The following is a 22,268-nucleotide window of genomic DNA, read 5'->3' on the forward strand; positions in this document are numbered from 1 at the left end:
CAGAAGCTCCGTGTATCCCAGGCATAGACTACCTCAAGAGAGGGTATTTTAAGGACCCAAAAGGGTGGGCCTTTGGTGTGGCTGCAGTGGAGATAGAGGAAATTGAACAACTGTCCAGCATGTCTGGCCTCTCAGAGGACCCTTCTGTTGTGGGATTGCTGATGGTCAAAGAACAGGTGCCAATTGCGATCACAACAGTGCACCGGCGGCAATATCGCACCAGCAGAGATTCAGTGAATCCCATTCATAAGTTGATTCGCCAACTGGAGAGCCAAGGGGTGATCAGCAAAACTCACTCACCCTTCAACAGGTCCATATGGCCAGTGTGAAAGTCCAGTGGAGAGTGGAGACTGACAGTGGACTACTGTGGCCTGAATCAAGTCACATCGCCTCTGAGTGCTGCTATGTTGGACATGCTGGAACTCCAATATGAACTGGAGTCAAATGGTATGCCACCATTGACATCGCCAACACATTCTTCTCAATTCCCTTGGCAGTAGAGTGCAGGTCCTAGTTCTCTTTCACTTGGAGAGGGGTTCAGCATACCTGGAATCGACTACCCCAGGGGTGGAAACACAGCCCCACCATCTGCCATGGACTGATCCAGGCCACACTGGAGAAGGGCGAGGCCCTAGAACACTTGCAATACATAGATGACATTGTTGTGTGGGGCAACTCAGCAGAGGAAGTTCTTGAGAAAGGGAAGAAGATAATTCAAATCCTTCTGAAGGCTGGTTTTGCCATTAAATGAAGTAAGGTCAGAGGGCCTGCGCAGGAGATCCAGTTTTTAGGAATAAAATGGCAGAATGAACATCGCCATATCCCACTAGTGTGATTAACAAAATTGCAGTCATGTCAACCCCAACTAGCAAAGAGGAAACACGAGCTTTCCTAGGTGTTGTGAGTTTTTGGAAAATACACATTCCAAATCATAGTATGATTGTGAGCCTTCTCTACCATGTGACATGGAAGAAAAATGATTTTGAATGGAATCCTGAAGAGCAACAAAGTTTTGAACAAATTAAACAGGAGATTGTTCATGCAATGGCACTTGGGCCAGTTCGGACAGGACCAGATGTCAAAAATGTGCTCTACACCGCAGCCGGGGAGAATGGTCCTACTTGGAGTCTTTGGCAGAGAGCACCTGGGGAGACTCGAGGATCCGAGGCCCGATACACTCCAACCGAGAAGGAGATACTGGCAGCATATGAAGGGGTTAAAGTTGCATCAGAAGTGATTGGCACGGAAACGCAAGTTCTCCTAGCACCCCAACTGTCAGTGCTGGCTGGATGTTCAAAGGGAGGGCCTCCTCCACACATCATGCAACTGACGCTGCATGGAGTAAGTGGATCGCACTGATCACAGAACGAGCTCGTATAGGAAATTCTAGCCGCCCTGGAATTCTGGAATTGACCACGAACTGGCCAGAGTGTGAAGACAGTGAAATATCACCAGAAAAGGAGGCAACATGTGCTGAAGAGGCCCCATCATATGAGGAACTTCCAGAAGACGAGAAGTGGTATGTCCTGTTCACTGATGGGTCCTGTCGTCTTGTGGGGAAACATCGGAGGTGGAAGGCAGCTGTGTGGATTCTCCTACGCAAAATTTCAGAGGCTGCGGAAGGAGAGGGTGAATCGAGCCAATTTGCAGAGGTAAAAGCCATCCACTTGGCTTTAGACATTGCTGAACAAGAAAAATGGCCGAGGCTTTATCTCTACACTGACTCGTGGATGGCAGCAAATGTTCTCTGGGGGTGATTACAGCAATGGAGGCAAAACAACTGGCGATGACGAGGCAAACCCATCTGGGCTGCCCCAGTATGGCAAGACATCGCTGCTCAGCTAGAGAAGCTGGTTGTGAAGGTATGCCATGTAGATGCCCACATACCTAAGAACAGGGCCATGGAAGAATATCTGCATAAACAGCAAGTGGACAAGGCTGCAAAGATTGGAGTAGCTCAGGTAGATATGGATTGGAAACACAAGGGGGAGTTATTTTTAACTCGGTGGGCCCATGACACCTCAGATCATAAAGGAAGAGATGCCACCTATAGATGGGCTCATGATCGAGGGATGGATTTAACCTTGGACACCATTGCACAGATTGTCCATGAGTGTGAGTCGTGCTATAATCAAACAAGCCAAACGGTGGAAGCCCACATGGTATGAAGGGCAATGGCAGAAACATAAATACAGAGAGGTCTGGCAGTTGATTACATCACACTGCCACAGACTTGCCAAGGTAAATGCCATGTGCTCACAATGGTGGAGGCAACCACCGGCTGGTTGGAAACATATCCTGTGCCTCATGCCACCGCCTGGAACACCATTCAGGGCCTTGAAAAGAAAATACTCTAGTGACATGGCACTCCAGAAAGAATTGAGTCAGACAATGGGACACACTTCAGAAACAATCTCATAGATGCCTGGGCCAAAGAGCATGGCATTGAATGAGTTTATCACATCCCCTATCATGCACCAACCTCAGGAAAAATTGAACTATTGTGGTGGCTTGACCCTGGCTGGATGCCAAGTGCCCACCATGCCGCTCTATCATCCACCTCATTGGCAAACCAGGAATGGGAGAAAATAAGATGAGAGTCCCATGGGTTGAGATAAAAGCAGTTTAATAAAGAAGCAGCAAAGCTGCATGCACAAGAAGCAAAGCCAAAGCAAATAAAGATGTTACTCTCTACTTCCCATCAGCAGCGATGTCCGGCCACCTCCCGACAAGCAGAGCTTTGGTACGCATAACAGTTGTTTTTAGAAGGCCAAAAATGAATCTTGCCCCCCCTTCCTGCTCCTCTCCCCCAGTTTATATTACTGAGCTGATGTCATATGGTATGCAATATCTCCTTCATCAACGTGGGTCAGCTGTTCTGGCCGTGGTCCCTCCCAAGATCGTGCCCACCCACAGCTATTGGTGAAGGTGAGGGAAGGAATGCTGGAGGGACAGCCCTGATGCTGTGCGAGCAGTAGTCATAACATTGATGTGTTATCAATACCACAGCACTGAAAGAGCTGCTGTGGAAAATCACTACCATCCTATACCCACTACAGTCTCCACCCCTTATTCCATATCATTTATGTCATGCTCCGACAAATCATCTTAACAACCCATATACATTCTTATATATTCTCATTAACCAGTACCCCCACTCTTTAACAGACAAACACCATTCTCGTATTCCCTCTTGCATCTTGCATCAAACAAACAAACAGTATTCTTGTATCTTTCATCCTCTGTAGATGTTCACTGGAGCAGGCCATAACTTCTGTCTCATCCATCAAGATGGATATCCAGACCAGAGGAAACAGTGTGTTCAGTGTTGGGCACCAGCACTGACTTGATTTGTCCACTCATCCAGTTTCTTGCAAAATTCATACCTCATCGCCTACAACAGATAACTCACATAACAGGTTATTTTTCCCCCAAGTTAAATCTCCTTGAGGCACACATTGAGTTTCCCCATCCTTTCTCATTATCCACCAAGTACACCCAGGCCCCTGGGCAAAGACAATCCCACAAATGGGTTTGCCCTTTCCCATGGGAGGTGCAACCCATACTGCCTTCCCCAGCCACTTCCCTGATAAATTTATATCCCACTGCTTCCATGTCCCATTGCCCAGTGCTCTCAACATGTTCTTTAATAATCTGTTATATCTTTCAATCTCTCCAGAGACTTGTGGGTGATAGGGGATGTGGCATATCCACTCAATGCCGTGTTTCTTTGCCCAGGAGTTTATGAGATTATTTTGAAAATTAGTCCCATTGTCTGATTCAATTCTTTCTGGAGTACTGTGTCGCCACAAAACTTGCATTTCAAGGCCTAAGATAGTATTTTGGACAGTGGCATCATTTACAGGGTACGTTTCCAACCAACTGGTAGTTGCTTCCACCATGGTGAGTATATAATGCTTGCCTTGGTGTGTTCACGGTAGTGGTCCAACATAGTCAATTTGTCAGACCTCATCATATTGAAAACCCAGCCATCGGCCTCTGTTCCAGGGAGACTTGATTCATGCGGCTCGCTTGATTACAGAACATGTTTCACATTCGTGGGTGACCTGTTTGATGGCTTCGATGGTCAAGTCCACCCCTTGATCATGAGCCCATCTATATGTTGCATCTCTTCCCAGATGTCCTGATGTTTCATGGGCCCATCGAGCTATAAATAGCTCACCTTTACGCTCCCACTCTAGGTCTACCTGAGCTACTTCATTTTTGGCAGCTTTGTCTACCTGTTGGTTGTTCCATTGTTCTTCAGTGGCACGGCTTTTGGGCACGTGAGCATCTACATGACTGTTCTGGTTTAGCAAGGAGCAGCTTTTGGCTTAGTAACAGGGGGAGCGGGTTGCAGTGAAGACCCGGTAAAGAGTTTGCGGACCCTCCCCCGGCTCCTGGGTTCACACCCACCTCCGGCCCGGCTGGGCCAATCTGGCGCCTCTGCGATCACTATTTAGGGGACGGGAATTTGAAATGCGAGTCAGGAGGTGTAAGAGGGATACAAGATGGAGGCGACCACGCGGACCCTTCAGCCAGAGGAGGAAGGAAGGAGGAGCAGTAGACCGGAGACCCTTCTGCAAGCCGTGGCGAGAATGCAAGCTGTGCCCCTGAAACCTGTGGAGATCCGTGGCAGGACTGAGAGCCACCAGCAGCTCCATGTGAGTGAGCCCGGACGGGCGAGGGACTGTGTGGGGAGACGGCCATGGCCCAGGCCGTGTTGGAGAGCCTGCACGCCGCAGAGCAGCCCCACACGAGAGGCAGAGAGGAGCTGCAGCCTTTGGAATGGGTGCACGTCGGAGCAGCCCGTGCAGGGCTGCCATGCGTGTGAGTTACCCCACGGACTCGCAGGGAGGACTGGTGTGGAGTTCACCCGTCCTGAGGAGGGACAGACGGCAGAAGCTATTGGGAGCAGACTGACTGAGACCTCCACTGCCTGCCCCCCCGAACCGTTCAGGGGGGGACAGGGTAAAAACCTCGGGATCAGGGCTCTGAGCCCGGGAAGAAGGGAGGTGTGGCGGGAAGGTGTTCTTAAAAAGGCTGGTTGGACTCTTCATTGACGTATTCCTCTGTGTTGTTTCGTTTTGGTTATGTTTTGGGTTTTTGTGGGTATGTTTTAGTTGATGTTGCATTAAATTATTTTCTGTTTTCTTCCCCAAACCGAGTGGCCTGGTCTGTTTTGTCCTGAACCTTAAGCGGCAATTAAGCCCTCCCTGCCCTCGAGCAATTCTCAGCCTCTTCGGTACTTGAGGCTAATCGTGGTCTTTGTTCCCTGATGGGCCTAAACCATGACAATGACATACTTTGAGAGTCATGTTTTCCAAACGAGTGGCAATGTCTTGCCACAATGCAGCAGCCCAGATGGGTTTACCCCTGCACTGCCAGTTGGTCTTCTTCCATTGCTGTAGCCATCCCCATAGGGCACTAGACACCATCCAGGAGTCAGTGTAAAGATAGAGTACTGGCCACTTCTCTCATTCTGCAATCTCTAGGGCCAGTTGGATGGCTTTCACTTCAGCAAACTGACTTGACTCATCTTCTCCTTCAGTTCTCCTTCAGTGGCCTCAACAACTCGTTGTGTAGGACTCCACACAGCAGCTTTCCACTTATAATGATTTCCTACCAAGTGGTATGATCCATCAGTAAGAAAAGCATAATGTTTCTCATCTTCTGATAGTTCATTATATCGTGGTGCCTCTTGGGCACGAGCTACTTCCTCAGGCAATGCTCCAAAATCTCTGCCTTCTGGCCAGTCCATGATCTCTTCCAGGATTCCTGGGCGATTAGATTTCCCCAGTCAAGATAGTTGTGTAATCAATGCTATCCACTTACTCCATGTAGCACTGGTTGCATGATGTATAGAAGGGGATTTCCCTTTGAACATCCAGTATAGCATAGGCAGACATGGTGCCAAGAGGAGATAAGCTTCTGTGCCAATGACTTCAGAGGCAGCTCGAAGTCCCTCATATGCTGCTAGTATTTCTTTTTCAGTTGGGGTGTAGTGGGCTTCCGATCCTCTATATCCTCGGCTCCAGAACCCTAATGGTCGACCTCGGATTTCTCCAGATGTTTTCTGCCAGAGACTCCAGGTGAGACCATGCTCTCCAGCGGCAATGTAGAGGATATTTTGCACATCTGATCCTGTACAGATGGGCCCGAAGGCGACTGCATGAGCTATTTCCTTTTCAGTTTGTTGAAAAGCTTGTTGTTGCTCAAGGCCCCACTCAAAAAAGATCTTTTTTCTGGTTACTCTAAAAAGAGGGCTCACAAGCTGACTATAACCTGGGATATGCATCCTCCAGAATCCCACAAGGCCCAGGAAAGCTTGTGTTTCCTTCTGATTAGTTGGTTGAGACATAGTTGCTATTTTGTTCACAACATCCATAGACGCATGCCGACGCCCATCCTGCCATTTTATGCCCATGAACTAGATCTCTTGTGCAGGTCACTTTACCTTGCTTCTTTTTACAGCAAAACCAGCTTTTAGAAGAATCTAAATTATTCTTTTCTCTTTCTCAAACACTTCTTCTGCCTTGTTGCCCCATACAATTATGTCATTGATGCGCTGTAAATGTTCAGGGCCATCACCCATTTCCAGCACAATTTGGATTGGACCATGACAAATGGTTTGACTATGTTTCCACCCCTGGGGCAATCTATTCCAGGTATATTGGACACCTCTCCATGTGAAGGCGAACTGTGGCCTGCACTCTGCTGCCAAAGGAACTAAGAAATATGCATTGGCAATGTCAGTAGTATCATACCACTTGGCTACTTTTGACTCCAGTTCATACTGGAGCTCTAACATGTCTGATACAGCAGCACTCAGTGGTGGTGTCACTTCATTCAGGCCACGATAGTCTACTTTTAACCTCCACCCCCCATCAGATTTTTTCACAGGCCATATGGGACTACTTAAATGGGGAATGAGTTTTGCTAATTACTCCTTGAGCCTCCAGTTGATGGATCAACTCACGGATAGGAGCCAGGGAGTCTTGGTTTGTGCAATATTGCCTCCGGTGCACCGTCCTGGTAGCAATTGGTACCTGTTGCTCTTGAACTCGCAGCAATCCCACAACAAAAGGGTCTTCTGAGAGGCCAGGTAAAATAGAGAGTTGTTTGATTTTCTCTGTATCTACAGTGGCTATACCAAAAGCCCATCGATACCCCTTGGGGTCTTTGAAGTACCCTCTCCTGAGGTAATCTATGCCAAGAATACAAGGGGCCTCTGGACCAGTCACAATGGGGTGTTTTTCCCATTTGTCCCCTGTTAAGCTCACCTCAACCTCTAATACAGATAATTCTTGACATCTCCCTGTTACTCCAGAGATCCGACAGAATCTGTGCCCCTATACCTTGATGGCATCAATGTACACTGTGCTCCTTTGTCTACTAAGGCTTTTTGGGTCTTATGTGCCAGGCCATCAAACCCACACAGTCCAGTATATTCAGTCATCCCTTTCCTCCTCCTGGCTGGAGGCAGGGACCCCCTATTTCTGTTCTTCATCAGAGTATTCGCTATCTGATCCTTGCAATTGCAGACTTGAAGTGTCCTCCTCAGCATCGAAGGAGGTGATTGCAGTTCTTTTATGTCTTGGAGATTGCTGATTGTCTTCTTTTGTTCTGGCAGCTACCACGCTGACAGCCCTCTTGGGTAATCCTTTTCTAACAGCTGTCTTCCCCCTTAGTTCACATACACCAGCTTCCAGCTTAAAAGTGGGTTCGCCATCTCATTTCCTCATATCCTCTCCTCGGCCACACAAAAAGAGCCAGAGTTCATTTTGTGGCATACTCCTATGTTGAGACTTCATTTTCCCTTCGCTGGGGCAGTGGATGACCGAATTCTTGGGGCAGTTCTGACAGTCAGGCCATTATCCCACAATGATGAGGAGATGCAGAGGCTCTCTTCATAGTTTTGCAACCAAGAAGATATTCTCTCCACTGTTGGTATATCCATGTCTGGGTGATACACCATTGCCAGGATATTAGAATATGTAGCTGGGGCACTCTGAATCACTTTTCTCAACATGGCCCGTGTACACTGGACATCGTCTGGATCTGTGGAGGCCTCAGCATTATCTAGATCACTATAGATGACTTCCAGCACAGCTAATTTCCTTAGGTACTTGATGCCTTCATCTGCTGTAGTCCACTTTCCTCGGACATTTACAAGATCTTCCTTGAATGGGTATCTTGCCCTTACACTTAAGAGGAGTCATTTCCAGAGACTGCAAATTTCTGTCTTTTTTCCAATGCCTCTATCAATTTCCTGGTCCTTAGCAAGAGATTCCAGCTGTTATGCTTCTCTACCTTCCAATTGCTGACTGTCAGCCCCGTTATCCCAACATCGGAGCAGTCAGGCACCAATCCGCTCACCTGGCTGGCGACTGTAATCTTCCCGCATATCTTGAAGTTCTGATGAGGTCAGGGACCGAGTAGTTTCCATTTCCTTTTCAATTTCTTTCACTTCTTCTCTTGATCTCCTTACTGAAGGACCAGCTGCTTCTTCTCACCTTTCCTCTTCCTCCTCTTCTGTCCTTACTAATCAATGATATAGACTTGTTGATCTCCTTATCCACTGTTTCTTTTTCACTACTGGGGCAATCACTGTGGTTGTTGTTTGATTCCCTGACTCAACCATGTTGGTCTCAGATACAGTTTGAATTTCCACCTCGGCCATAGTTCTCTGAGAAGACTGGAATGCAGCTCGGTAGGCAGAGGCTAGGCCCCAGTATAGTGCCTGAACCTGATGGGCCTCATTAGAGTAGGCAAGACAGCCTTCTATCAGGTGGCGTGCCAGTAAAGCAGGGTTTTTTATCTGTTCAGGTGTAAAATCCCAGGTTACAGGAGGTGATAACTGTCCTTAGGAATTTGCCCAAATTCGTCCACACACCCTGCCACCCAGGGACTGGCCGCTTCAAGAGGCATTTTAACATCTTCCCATCCCAAATTTGTCCTCTCTGATATCCAGATGAGTCCAGATTCCACAAAACATGTAATATATCAGCCATGTTAATTAGTAGTATTAAAACTCTCAGTAACAGTAACAGAATGAGACTCACTATTATTATTTGGGCCATCATGTTCCCAGGTCCTCTCATCCTTTTCAAAGTCATACAGCCACCTTAGCAAAGCTATCAATATTAGAGCACAACACAGAGTCAGTGTTAGTAGCAGCATGTTCCCAAACATTGCAAAGTGAAAGATAAACTGTATTACAGCAAGACTCTGACCAACACAGGAGCTTTGCAGTCATTAGCTTACTATAACTACAATGCATTTAATGTAAAACTGCTATTATCTCCCCCCACGTTGGGTGCCAAAAAGGCTGTGGTAGTTTGACTCTGGCTGGATGCCAGGTACCCATTGTGGTAGGCGTCCGGAAGATCTCGGGTTGTAACGTGAGAGGTGGAAGGTACAGAAGAGGTGGGCACGGGGTGGAGTGAGAGGAGGTGCTGGTGGTAGCAGATATAAGCACATGATGTAAACAAGGGGTTGGAATAAAGTATCATGCATGCTGAGTGTGTGGTGATCCTTGTCCCCTCAGCGGGGGGGCTGAGTGATCCGTGCGGGCGGCCTGGTGGTGTTGCCGGTGGTGGCAACATATGGTGACCCTGACGTGATCGGCGGAATGCAGGACGTCCGCAGCCATGGCACGGTTGAAGCAAATGATTGAAGAACTTAAGACAATGGCGTATGCGGTGGGTGAACAGATTCAGTACGTGCCCACAGCCACTTGCATCACATGGTTGCAGGGGAGGGGTGTGATACGGACACCCATAGAATTATTAAATGTGCAGAAGTGGATGGTGGCGGACAGGGAGATGTGTCAGGCTTTCGTAGAGGGGGCCGAGGGAATGGGTTGTTTTTTTGATGCGTGGGGAAATATTAAAAAGTTTCTGGTAAAAACAGCGGAGAAAAAAGTTTCGGTTATCGGTGCAGGAAGCTCTCCGGGGGAAGCAGCGGAGAGCGTGGACAGAGGAGAGAGTTCGTAGTGATCAGGAGACTCGGACGAGCGTGGAGGTAGAGAATCTGGGAGAGCAGACAATGTCGAGCGGACGGGAAATACTGCACAGACGGGGAATGCCGAGCGGGCGAAGTCAGATGGGAGTACGGTGCAGGAGGATCAGGGGAGAGTGGGGAAGCGCGACCCCATGTTAGACTGGGTACCATTGGGTACGCGAAGGGAAACGGAGAAAACGCAGGAGAGAGTGATATTGACTGCGCCGCCGGCACCAAGAGCAGCGCCGGGAGCGGCGCCAAGAGTAGGGCCGAGAGCAGCACCGAGAGTAGCGCCAGGAGAGGTGCCGAGAGTAGTGCCGAGAGTGGCACCCAGAGTAGCGCTGGGAGTGGCGCCGAGAGCGGTGCCGGGAATGGCGCTGAGGCGGGCGATACCGAGAAAAGAGAAGTCAGGCGTGCCACGATCCGCCAAAGATGGCGCCTGATGGAAATGGAGGCAGGACAAAGGGGCAAAGTCAACCGCCTCATTGGCCACCGAAGATGAGTGATCTACCTGGAGGAGTGGCAGAAATGAGAGCTGGAGTCTGGAGTGGACTTCGCACGGAGTCTGGTGCGAAGATGGGGGGTGGTGCGTATGCGCGGAGCAAAAAAATTTTAGACTTGATTAGCAATGTAAGTAGTATTTAAGTAGTATTTAACTTTAACTTAATGTAAGTAGTTGTAACTTTGTAACATAGACCTGCTATAGATTTTACTTTTAGCACAATAACTTTGTTTGTCAGCTGTTCTTTTTTTTTCAGTGTATAAGAAGCAGCTTACCAGGCATGAGTTGCTAAACTAATGTGCAGATTGTCCTTGAACTGCTCTCGACTGTGAGAAACGAAGAAGAAAAAATACCTACGAGATAACAAGTTCGAGCAAGGAGGAGGTTGAAGCAATATGTGAAACCTCAAGGCTTATTGCAGAAAACTACAGCTGGCTTTTAGAGAAAGGATCAATTAGAAGTAGTATTGTAATAAATAATATAGAGTGTGTATTGATCATAATATAAAGTGTGTATTGATCATAATATAGAGTGTTTATTGATCATAATAAATATAGTATAAAGTAGGAAGAAATTAAAATAATAAGAGTTTAAGAAAAATATGTGTTAGGTGTGACAAACTTAATATGGAGTGTTTTAGAGAGATATGTGTCCGAATGGTCAACTCTCAGTTCTGTTTCTTTATAGATAATCTAGGGGTGGACCGTGAAAATGGGCTATGGGGACACTGTGATAGTGCTTAAAAATAAGTAATCGAGAGGGAACAGAAGTACTGCTGGACCCCAAAAATGCCCAAATTAGGAATATCGGGACATCCGATCTACAGCAAATGCAGGGGAATAAGGCCCAAATTAGGAATATCGGGACATCCGATCTACAGCAAATGCAGGGGAATAAGGACCAAATTAGGAATATCGGGACATCCGATCTACAGCAAATGCAGGGGAATAAGGACCAAATTAGGAATATCGGGACATCCGATCTACAGCAAATGCAGAGGAATAAGAACTTTAAATCCTAAGGATGACCAATGAAGATCTCCGACGTAAAAGCTGGACATTTCGGAACCCAATCATGGACTATGTTCAGGCGTGTGGACAGCATTGAGATCCTATATAAGGCGGGTAATAGAAGGCCAAAGTGTGCCGTGGCGGAACTACTGTGTTTCCCCGGTCACCCAGTGCTGTTTTGCTCATTTGCCGCTTGCTAAATGTCTTTATTTTATGTTAAACATTAATTAATAAATTCCTTTATAGAAGAAAACAGATGTGACAACTTTTTCGTCCATAACAATTTGGTGCCGTGACTCGGATCCCTGGACATCAACGGAGAACCCTGCCCGATCTGGATGGTGCGCCTCGTCTACTGTTAGGACGACCCAGAGTGAATTGGGATCCCTTTGAAGTCCGCGGATACCGAACCCTAAATTCCGGTAATTGAGCAAAGTCTACTCCATAACCCTTTGTGCACGAAGAATCGAGCGAAGACCCCAGGGAGAGTATTGAGCGGCATTCCGTTCGGTTGGGGTGGGTTTCCCAGAAGTGTTGCAAGTGAGACGCCCTCCGTAGAGGAGGAAGCGAAGTGAGTGTGGACCCCACCATAAGGTGAGGGCAGGACCTCTGAATAGTGCGTTTCTCGTAGCCCGCGAGGGAGCGAGCCACAAAAATAGAGTGTGAGAGTATGTGTGCGTGTAGATAAACACTCTGGAAGATGGGACAGAAGAAGAGCAAGCCTTCTGATTCCATAGGGGAGGGACCCACAGAGAGGCCCCAGGAAAGCTCCGAAATAGAGCTAAAGGTTGAAACTATAGATGTTGCTCATGAAAATCAACACATACCCCGAGATTCTCCCCTGGGCTTCATGCTCAGGAACTGGAAAAACACACCAAGTACACGAGACAAAAACAAAAAGAAAATGATAAATTATTGCATGAAGGTCTGGGGAAATAAAGAAATAAGACCGGACCATGTATACTGGCCAATATATGGCTCATTTGAACCTTGGATCTGTCAAGCCCTGAATTTATATGTTAATGATAAAAAACCCTTTAGTCAGGAGGAGAGCAATTATGCCCTGTGTTGGTTATCTACAAGTGGAGTTTTCTTGTTAAACAACGAAAACCCACAACAGAAAAAAAGAAGGGATCCAGAGGAGCCTCCAACTCCGCCCCCTTATAATACCTCTATGGTAGGAGACATGGAATTAATATCCCTTCCGCCAACGGCTCCCCTAACAGACTAGTCTAACAGATCCAGACTCAGAGTCGAAGTCGGAACAAGAAGAAAAAGAAAATAGGAATCCCCCAGATCCCTCAAAAGGATTTAGGCGGATTACAAGAAGTCAAACAAGAAAACAAAGATTAGTCCCGGAGGAAATACGAGCTCAGGACCACCCAGAGGCAGATCTCTACCCCTTACGGGAAGTAGCCATGGGAGGCCCACATCCTGGGGTGGGATTTGTATCAGTGCCTCTAGCCTCGGGGGATGTGAGAGACTTTAAAAGAGAAATGGGGAATTTGTTGGACGATCCTTTGGGAGTCTCCGAAAGGGTGGACCAGTTTTTGGGACCCAGTCTGTATATCTGGGATGAGCTACAAGCGATCCTGGGAATTTTATTTACGGCAGAGGAACGAGAAATGATTCGGAGGGCAGGAATGAGAATATGGGACCAACAACATCAACAAGGACCCGGTGCAGATATTAAATGGCCTCAACAGCGCCCTAATTGGGATAATCAAAATGCTGAGCACCGGGGCCATATGGGGGATCTCAGAACCATTATAGTACAAGGAATAAAGGAGGCTGTTCCTAGAGGACAGAATATTAATAAAGTAATGAGTGAAAGACAAAAGAAAGATGAGACCCCCATAGATTGGTTGGAAAGACTAAGGAAATACTTACAGCTGTACTCGGGGATAGACCCGGGAACTCCAGCCGGTCAGGTACTTTTAAAAACTCAGTTTGTAGCAAAATCCTGGCTGGATATTCGAAAGAAATTAGAAAAATTGGAAGATTGGCAGGATAGGGGTATGGACGAATTATTAAGAAAAGCCCAGAAAGTATATGTACGAAGGGAAGAAGAAGCTGAAAAAAGGCAAGCTAGGGTTTTGGCAATGGCGGTTCAAGGGAAAGGAGGTGGACATCCGTCTAAGGATAGGTCCCGAAATAATCAATTGCCCTCCTGAAGGGACCAAAAGGAGAAAACAGGACGAAAGGATATAGAATGTTTTTATTGTGGGAAAAAGGGGCATATACGGAGAAACTGTAGAAAGAAGATGGAAGACGAGAAGATGTATCAAGAAGAATAGGGATGTCAGGGGCTCTATTTGCTGGGGACGACTAACAACACTGAGCCCTTGATAAAGTTAAAATTGGGTCCCCAGCGACAGGAAGTCGAGTTCTTGATAGATTCAGGAGCTGAAAGGTCTACCTTACAAAACATACCACTAGGGTGTAGTATTTCATCAGAAAAGGTGCGGGTATTGGGAGCAAAGGGAGAACCCTTTTTGGTACCCGTAGTCCAAGAAGTGGAAATAGAATCTCCGTCTCGAATGGGGATTGGATCCTTTTTGTTATTACCCAAGGCAGAATATAACCTATTAGGAAGAGATTTAATAATTGAATTAGGAATAAATTTAGAAGTAAGAGATAAGAGAATACATGTAAAACTGTACTCTCTCACGACCGAAGATGAGGCCAAAATTAACCCCGAAGTATGGTATACTCCAGACTCGGTTGGCCGACTAGATATTCCTCCTATCGAAGTAACTATATTGAAGTACCGATCCAGGTTAAACAATACCCTATTTCACAAGAAGGGAGAAAGGGGTTACAACCAGTTATAGATAGATTATTAAAGCAGGGATTACTAGAACCCTGCATGTCACCCCACAATACTCCCATTTTACCTGTCAAGAAACCAGATGGGTCATACCGTTTGGTACAAGACCTCCGTGAAGTAAATAAACGAACAGTAACTCGGTTTCCCGTCGTGGCAAATCCATATAATTTATTAAGTAAACTGGATCCTAGCCTGACATGGTATAGTGTAATCGATTTAAAAGATGCCTTTTGGGCATGCCCTCTAAAAAGGGAATGTCGAGATTATTTTGCATTTGAATGGGAAAATCCCGAAACTTCTCGGAAACAACAATTTAGGTGGACAGTCTTACCGCAGGGGTTTACTGAATCCCCGACCCTATTTGGGCAAGCTTTAGGACAAATATTACAGGACTTTGAATCAGTCTCGGGAACTGTGCTACTGCAATATGTAGACGATTTATTAATAGCAGGAAAAGATGCGGAGGTCGTACGAACCACTAGTATCAGACTATTGAACTTTCTGAGCTTAAAGGGACTGAAAGTATCAAAGTCTAAATTACAATTCACAGAAGAAGAAGTAAAGTATTTGGGGCATTGGTTAAATAAGGGAACTAAAAGACTGGACCCCGATAGGGTAAATGCGATTTTATCCCTCCAAGCCCCAAAAAGTAAAAGACAGATACGACAACTTTTGGGCCTCTTTGGATATTGTAGACAGTGGATTGAAAATTATAGTAGCAAGGTTAAATTTTTATATCAGAAGTTGGCAGGAAATGGTTTAGTCAAATGGAATGAAGAAGATGATGTAAGACTAGAAAGTTTAAAAACCAATTTGGTAAATTCTCCTGTCTTAAGTTTAATAGATACAAAAAGGCCTTTTCACCTGTTTGTAAATACAGAAGACAGGGTGGCTTTTGGAGTGTTAACCCAGGAATGGGCGGACAAAAAGAAACCGATGGGGTACTATTCTAAATTATTGGACCCCGTAAGCCGCGGATGGCCTACCTGTTTACAAGCGATAGTGGCTACAGCCCTTTTGGTTGAGGAAGCCAGAAAAATAACTTTGGGAGGAGAACTAAAAGTGTATACTCCCCATAACATACGAGGAGTGTTATAGCAAAAAGCCGACAAATGGATTACGGATGCAAGATTATTGAAATATGAGGGAATTTTGTTACATTCCCCCCAGCTGAGCCTTGAAACTACTAATTTACAGAATCCTGCTCAGTTTTTATATGGGGAACCCAGGGAGAACCTTTTCCACGACTGTATTAAGGTTATAGAGTATCAATCAAAAATTAGGGAAGATTTAGAAGAGGAGGAATTACCTTGGGGTGAAACATTATTTGTGGATGGATCATCTAGAATACTAAATGGGAAAAGAAAATCTGGATATGCCATGATAGATGGAAAAAGTGAAAAGGTTAAGGAATCAGGACCCCTTAGTCCAACCTGGTCCGCCCAAGCCTGTGAATTATATGCTGTATTAAGAGCTCTTCAATTATTAAAAGGAAAAGTCGGAACCATATTTACGGATTCCAAATATGCCTTCGGAGTAGTACACACCTTTGGGAAAATATGGGAAGAAAGAGGATTAATAACTTCCCAAGGGAAGGGGTTGGTGCACGAGGCACTAATAAAACAAAGTCTGGAGGCATTAAGAGGCCCGACTCAAATAGCCGTAGTCCATGTGAGGGGACATCAGAGGGGAGTCTCTTTTAAGATTAGGGGAGATAATCTGGCAGATGAAGAGGCAAGAAAGGCGGCATTATTGATACTCAAAGCGGTAGAGCAAGATTCTTCCCCAGCCAAATATGCCACCAAATTTACAAAAGGAGAGGAAGAAAAACTACAACAAATGGGGATAGTAAAACAAAAGGGAGAGTGGATATTGCCAGATGGAAGGAAAATGATCCCAAAAGGAATGGCTTGGGCCATATTAAATAAATATCACCAGAAAACGCATTGGGGAGTACAGGCCCTGGTGGACCAGTTTGCTAATAAGTATATGACTTTAGGGATATATGATTTAGTAAAAGGAATTGTGGGAAGCTGCTTGACTTGTAAAAAGGTGAATAAGCAGCATTTAAGAGAAAAGGTAAAAGGGGGAAGGCACTTGGCCAGGAGACCCTTTGAGAGAATCCAGGTGGATTTCACAGAACTTCCGAAGACAGGAAGATATAAATACCTTTTAGTCCTTGTAGATCATTTGACTCATTTTATAGAAGCCTTTCCGGTAGCCAGGGCAACGGCAAGGACTGTAGTGAAAGTGCTGTTGGAACATATTATTCCCAGATACGGAATAATGACAGCCATAGACTCTGACAGAGGACCGCACTTTACATCTAAAATCATTAAGAAAACTTTAGAGGCTTTAGGAATTAAGTGGGAATATCATACACCTTGGCATCCTCAAAGCTCTGGGAAGGTGGAAAGGGTCAATGGAGAAATAAAGAAACATTTGACCAAATTAATGATGGAAACCAAGTTGAATTGGATACGATGTATCCCTCTAGCACTTTTAAATATCAGAACACAACCTAGGGTGGATACGGGACTTTCTCCTTTTGAAATGTTATATGGAATGCCATACGACTTGGAGTTGCCATTAGAGCATCCTAAAGTGGAGGAAAAGGCCCTACAAGAATATATGATAGAACTCACAAAAAGAAGACAGGAATTAATAAAACGGGGTATGGTGGTTCAAAGACCACCTTTAGAGGTAGCAATACATAACATAAAACCCGGAGATCGGGTCCTCATAAAAAGTTGGAAGGAATCTTCTCTAACCCCTCGATGGGAAGGGCCCTTTTTGATATTGCTTACTACAGATTTGGCAATCCGCACGGCGGAGAGAGGATGGACCCACGCTAGTCGAGTGAAGGGACCTCTGCCGGAAATGGATTGGAGAGTCCGCGGGGAACCAGGAGACCTGAAACTGACCTTCACGCGAAAAGAACCTTAGGAAATAAGGATGTACGGTGTGGACTTTCTGTTACGAGGATTAACTGATATATTATGTGTAGCATGGTAACCTTATGGAACTTGGGATCTGTGATATAATTTTCCTCTCTATTGTGGGCTTATACCTTTTAATATTATCCATTTGGTGTTTACGCATAGGATGGGAATATAGTACCCGCTATTAGTCTATATGTTTGATTTTATAGTAACATGGACTTGTAATTTTGTTGTGTGGTTTTTCTGTTTATATGTTTTATTATTATGTATTTGGGGTATGCGAATAATATTGAAAAATCGTATAATTCATAACCAGAAAGAGAAGGAGCAGGAGAGAGTGACCCAGAGTGTGGAATTGAGTTGGGAATTCCCTTAACATGCTCACCTGGATTATCATTGCCGGAGTGTTTGGAACCCTAATTGGTCTGGCAATTGCCATTCATATTTGCTGCAAATCTTTTATGCCACCATTGCCTCCCATACTCCCCTAAGGAGAAAGGTCATTGAGGCCGGGGAATCGAATTAATTAAATATTCAGTCCGGAAATGGCTTTTCCCTGAAGATCGTGACTGTTGCCGAGAAGATAACTAACCTGGCTGTTCTGAAGCTACAGGACAGTCCTCCGGTCTAGGCAAAGGCACGTGATAAGTGGGAACAGGAAGTAGGCCATCTCCATGAAGGGGCAAGTATGCTCCTGTTTAATCCTGACCATAATAACAATCGGTCATGGGTATTCGTCCAATCCCCATACGCCCTCTATATGGACCCTCCGTAGGTGGGAAGATGGTGCAGAAATTAGTAAAACAACAACTGCAGGGACTCCCGTCCTCAACGCCACACTTTGTCAACTGGTAAAAAGGGAACCATGTTTAAACCACATAGGATTTTATATATGCCCTGCTGGAGGGCCTTCGTATTGTAACTATCCAGGACATTTTTACTGCGGATATTGGGGCTGTGAAACCTTAGCATATTGGTGGACTGGGGGAACTTCACCACCACCAACTATGGTACATAAAGATGAATATATAGATTTTAAATGGGGGCCCGATGGGTGCACACCTGCTACATTTAATGACTTGAGTGCCGATGGTATCGATGGTTTTGACGGAAATAGTCCGGGTCACTTCGCTCAGGTGACAGAAACCCCCCATGATTGTAAGTTTTTGATGTTTACCGTAAAAGACCCTGCAAGTAGCAGATGGATGAATGCAAGAATGTGGGGATTTAGGTACTATGAGCCAGGTAAAGACATGGGAGGACACTTCACTATAACTAAGGCACCGATTCTCCCGCCACCTCGACCACTGGGACCAAATCCCATTCTTAAACCTCCATTAGCATCCCCACCTATGCCCGTGGTAACAACTCCTCCCGTTATCCCCACGACAACAATAACGACAACCACAAGTTCCTTTTCGAGCAGGATAACCACAACAAAGAGTACGAATACCCGAAGTAATTTAAGCAGATTGAATTCTAAAGTAATCCCTAGATATAAGAGTAAAAGGCCATCAAGTAACTTATGGAACTTGATACAATCAGTATACAGTGCCGTAAACGCTACCACGGACTCCACAAATTGTTGGCTATGTTATTCTGTCCAACCACCTTATTTTGGAGGATTGGCAGTTAATGGAAGCTATACGCATACTGAAGATGCCTATAAATGTCCTTGGACAGAAACTAATCGAACCCAGGGAATGACCCTGGAAGTTGTAACTGGACGTGGGCTATGTATAGGAAATATTCCAAAGGATAAAGAGGGGATTTGTATTAAAAATACGATCACCCAGGAAAGCGGCTATTTAATACCCCCAAACGGAACTAAATGGATATGTACCCGTACCGGACTAACCCCGTGTGTGTCACTTGCGGTATTCGATAGAAGTGCCGACCTTTGTGTAGCCGTAGTTATCTTCCCTAGGATATATATTCATACAGATGAGGAGATAACTCTCTATAAAGAAAACCAGTGGCATCATACAAAACGGGAACCCATCTCAACCATTACCATAGCAACCTTAGTGAGTTTAGGGTTAATTGGAGCAGGAACCGGAACTGCTGCACTCATTTCTTCTAAGGCGGAAATTAATACGATGAGGCAAGTAATAGATGATGACCTATTAAGAATTGAGAAATCTATTTCAGCCTTAGAATCATCACTGACTTCTTTATCTGAAGTAGTACTACAAAATAGGAGGGGCTTAGATCTCTTATTTTTGCAACAAGGAGGTTTGTGTGTAGCCTTAAGAGAAGAGTGCTGTTTTTATGCAGATCACACTGGGGTGGTTAGGGATTCAATGGCTGAATTAAGAAAGAGGCTCAAGGAAAGAAAACGAGAGAGAGAAAAAAACCAAAACTGGTATGAATCTTGGTTTTCCTATACCCCTTGGTTGACTACATTAATATCCACCATAGCGGGACCTCTGATACTACTATTATTGGCCCTAATCATCAGACCGTGTATTTTTAACCGAATCGTAGGAATTATAGCGGAACAAGTAAAGAAGGTGCGTATTATGGTACTACAGTCCATGGATAGGGAGGGTTCAATACCGTTATTAAGTAAGAGTACACCAATCTAATTGATCAATACAAAGAGGGTAAATCATAGATTTGACCCTAAAAGAAAAGGGGGGACTGTAATAAATAATATAGAGTGTGTATTGATCATAATATAAAGTGTGCATTGATCATAATATAGAGTGTTTATTGATCATAATAAATATAGTATAAAGTAGGAAGAAATTAAAATAATAAGAGTTTAAGAAAAATATGTGTTAGGTGTGACAAACTTAATATGGAGTGTTTTAGAGAGATATGTGTCCGAATGGTCAACTCTCAGTTCTGTTTCTTTATAGATAATCTAGGGGTGGACCGTGAAAATGGGCTATGGGGACACTGTGATAGTGCTTAAAAATAAGTAATCGAGAGGGAACAGAAGTACTGCTGGACCCCAAAAATGCCCAAATTAGGAATATTGGGACATCTGATCTACAGCAAATGCAGGGGAATAAGGACCAAATTAGGAATATCGGGACATCTGATCTACAGCAAATGCAGGGGAATAAGGACCAAATTAGGAATATCGGGACATCCGATCTACAGCAAATGCAGGGGAATAAGGACCAAATTAGGAATATCGGGACATCCGATCTACAGCAAATGCAGAGGAATAAGAACTTTAAATCCTAAGGATGACCAATGAAGATCTCCGACGTAAAAGCTGGACATTTCGGAACCCAATCATGGACTATGTTCAGGCGTGTGGACAGCATTGAGATCCTATATAAGGCGGGTAATAGAAGGCCAAAGTGTGCCGTGGCGGAACTACTGTGTTTCCCCGGTCACCCAGCTCTGTTTTGCTTATTTGCCGCTTGCTAAATGTCTTTATTTTATGTTAAACATTAATTAATAAATTCCTTTATAGAAGAAAACAGATGTGACAACTTTTTCGTCCATAACAGTATAAACACACTAGCTTTGCTGCTGATTGTAAAAGTCTGATGCTTCTTAGTAAAATTTGCAGAGCCGCTGCCCTTATATCCTGAGGGTGATGTCACATGGGATTGAATTGCCTGGCCACGCCCCCTGGCTGCGACTGGGAAGAGTTAACCCTATCCCTGCCAAATCCAGGACATTATCCACCCCTTATTCTGCACCTGTTATGAGCCCACCCCTTGATCACAAGCCCATCTATAAGTTGCATCTCTTGATGTCCTGAGGCATCATGGCCCCACCAAGCTATGAATAATTCATCTTTATATTGCCAGTCCAAATCCACCTGAGCCAATTCAGTCTTGGCAGCTTGGTCTACCTCCTAGCTGTGCTGATGTTCTTCATTGGCCAGATTCTTGGGTAGGTGGGCATCTACGTGTTGTGGAGCAACATACCTGAAGGAAAATGGACATGTGGCCCACTCAGACTTTGGTTATATGAGACACATAGCTACACAGGCTCAGATACAGGCCTCAGACACAGGCCTCAGATGCAGGCCTCAGACTTTAGCTATATCAGACAGTGAACAATGGACCTGAAGAATAGTCAAGGATGAGTTGCTTATTAGAATGTAGATATGAAGACAGCTGTGTGTGGGAAAGAAACTGTGTAAGCTTAGAATAGAAATTAGAGAAGGAATTAGCTAAAAGAATGTAGAAACTACTACTATCAAGATACTAACATAGTTAAGCTTAACAAATCATATTCTGCTATTAGACGCGTGAACAGAGCATGATAGACTGAGCTATCCAATCATAATAGAATACATCATGTATTTAGAAAAGAATAACATATATAATGTGACTGAATGCTAAAATAAACGGCTTCTGCATTGATCATATTGGTCTGATGCGTGGTCCATGAATCCCGTCCTGCAAGGTGGTCTCTGCAGTGTCATACCTTCACAACCAGCTTCTCCAGGTGGGCAGCGATGTCTTGCCACAATGAGGCAGCCCAGATGGATTTACCCCAACGTTGTCAGTTGTTCTGTTTCCATTGTTGCAGTCACTCCCACAGAGCATTTACCACCGTCCATGAGTCCCTATAGAAGTAAAGTATTGGCTATTTTTCGTGTTCAGCAATGTCTAAAGCCAGCTGGATGGCTTTCACCTCAGCAAACTGACTCATTCCACTCTCTCCTTCTGCAGCTTCTGCGACTTGTCTTAAGGGACTCCATACAGCTGCCTTCCACCTCCGATGCTTTCTCACAATGCAACAGGATTCATCAGTGAACAGGGCATATCACTTCTCATTTTCTGACAGCTTATTATATGGTGGGACCTCTTCAGCACATCACCTCCTTTTCAGGGAATATTTTAAACTCTGTGCTCTCTGGCTAGTTGGTGATCACTTCAAGGATGCCTGGGAGACAGGGGTTTCCTATGTGAGCTTGTGTGATCAGTGCAACCCACTTACTCCATGTAGCATCAGTCACATGATGTGTGGAGGAGACCTTCCCTTTGAATATCCAGCCCAGC

General features: G+C 45.1%; 1 protein-coding gene across 1 annotated transcript; it reads left to right on the plus strand.

Moving 5' to 3' along the window:
• The first annotated feature begins 18,926 nt into the window (after window positions 1-18,926).
• On the plus strand, window positions 18,927-20,162 carry LOC133628649 (MLV-related proviral Env polyprotein-like). Its single transcript, XM_062017058.1, has 2 exons — window positions 18,927-19,802; window positions 20,154-20,162. Exons 1-2 carry the CDS (start codon window positions 18,993-18,995, stop codon window positions 20,160-20,162), a joined length of 819 nt encoding a protein of 272 aa, XP_061873042.1. The 5' UTR covers window positions 18,927-18,992.
• The last annotated feature ends 2,106 nt before the right edge of the window (window positions 20,163-22,268 follow it).

The sequence above is a fragment of the Colius striatus genome, chromosome W, assembly GCF_028858725.1.
Source record: "Colius striatus isolate bColStr4 chromosome W, bColStr4.1.hap1, whole genome shotgun sequence".
NCBI classification, from domain to species: domain Eukaryota; kingdom Metazoa; phylum Chordata; class Aves; order Coliiformes; family Coliidae; genus Colius; species Colius striatus.

What these genes read in the sequence shown, in the direction of transcription:
- LOC133628649 (XM_062017058.1), top strand. Translation starts at nt 18,993, where the DNA reads ATGACCCTGGAAGTTGTAACTGGACGTGGGCTATGTATAGGAAATATT.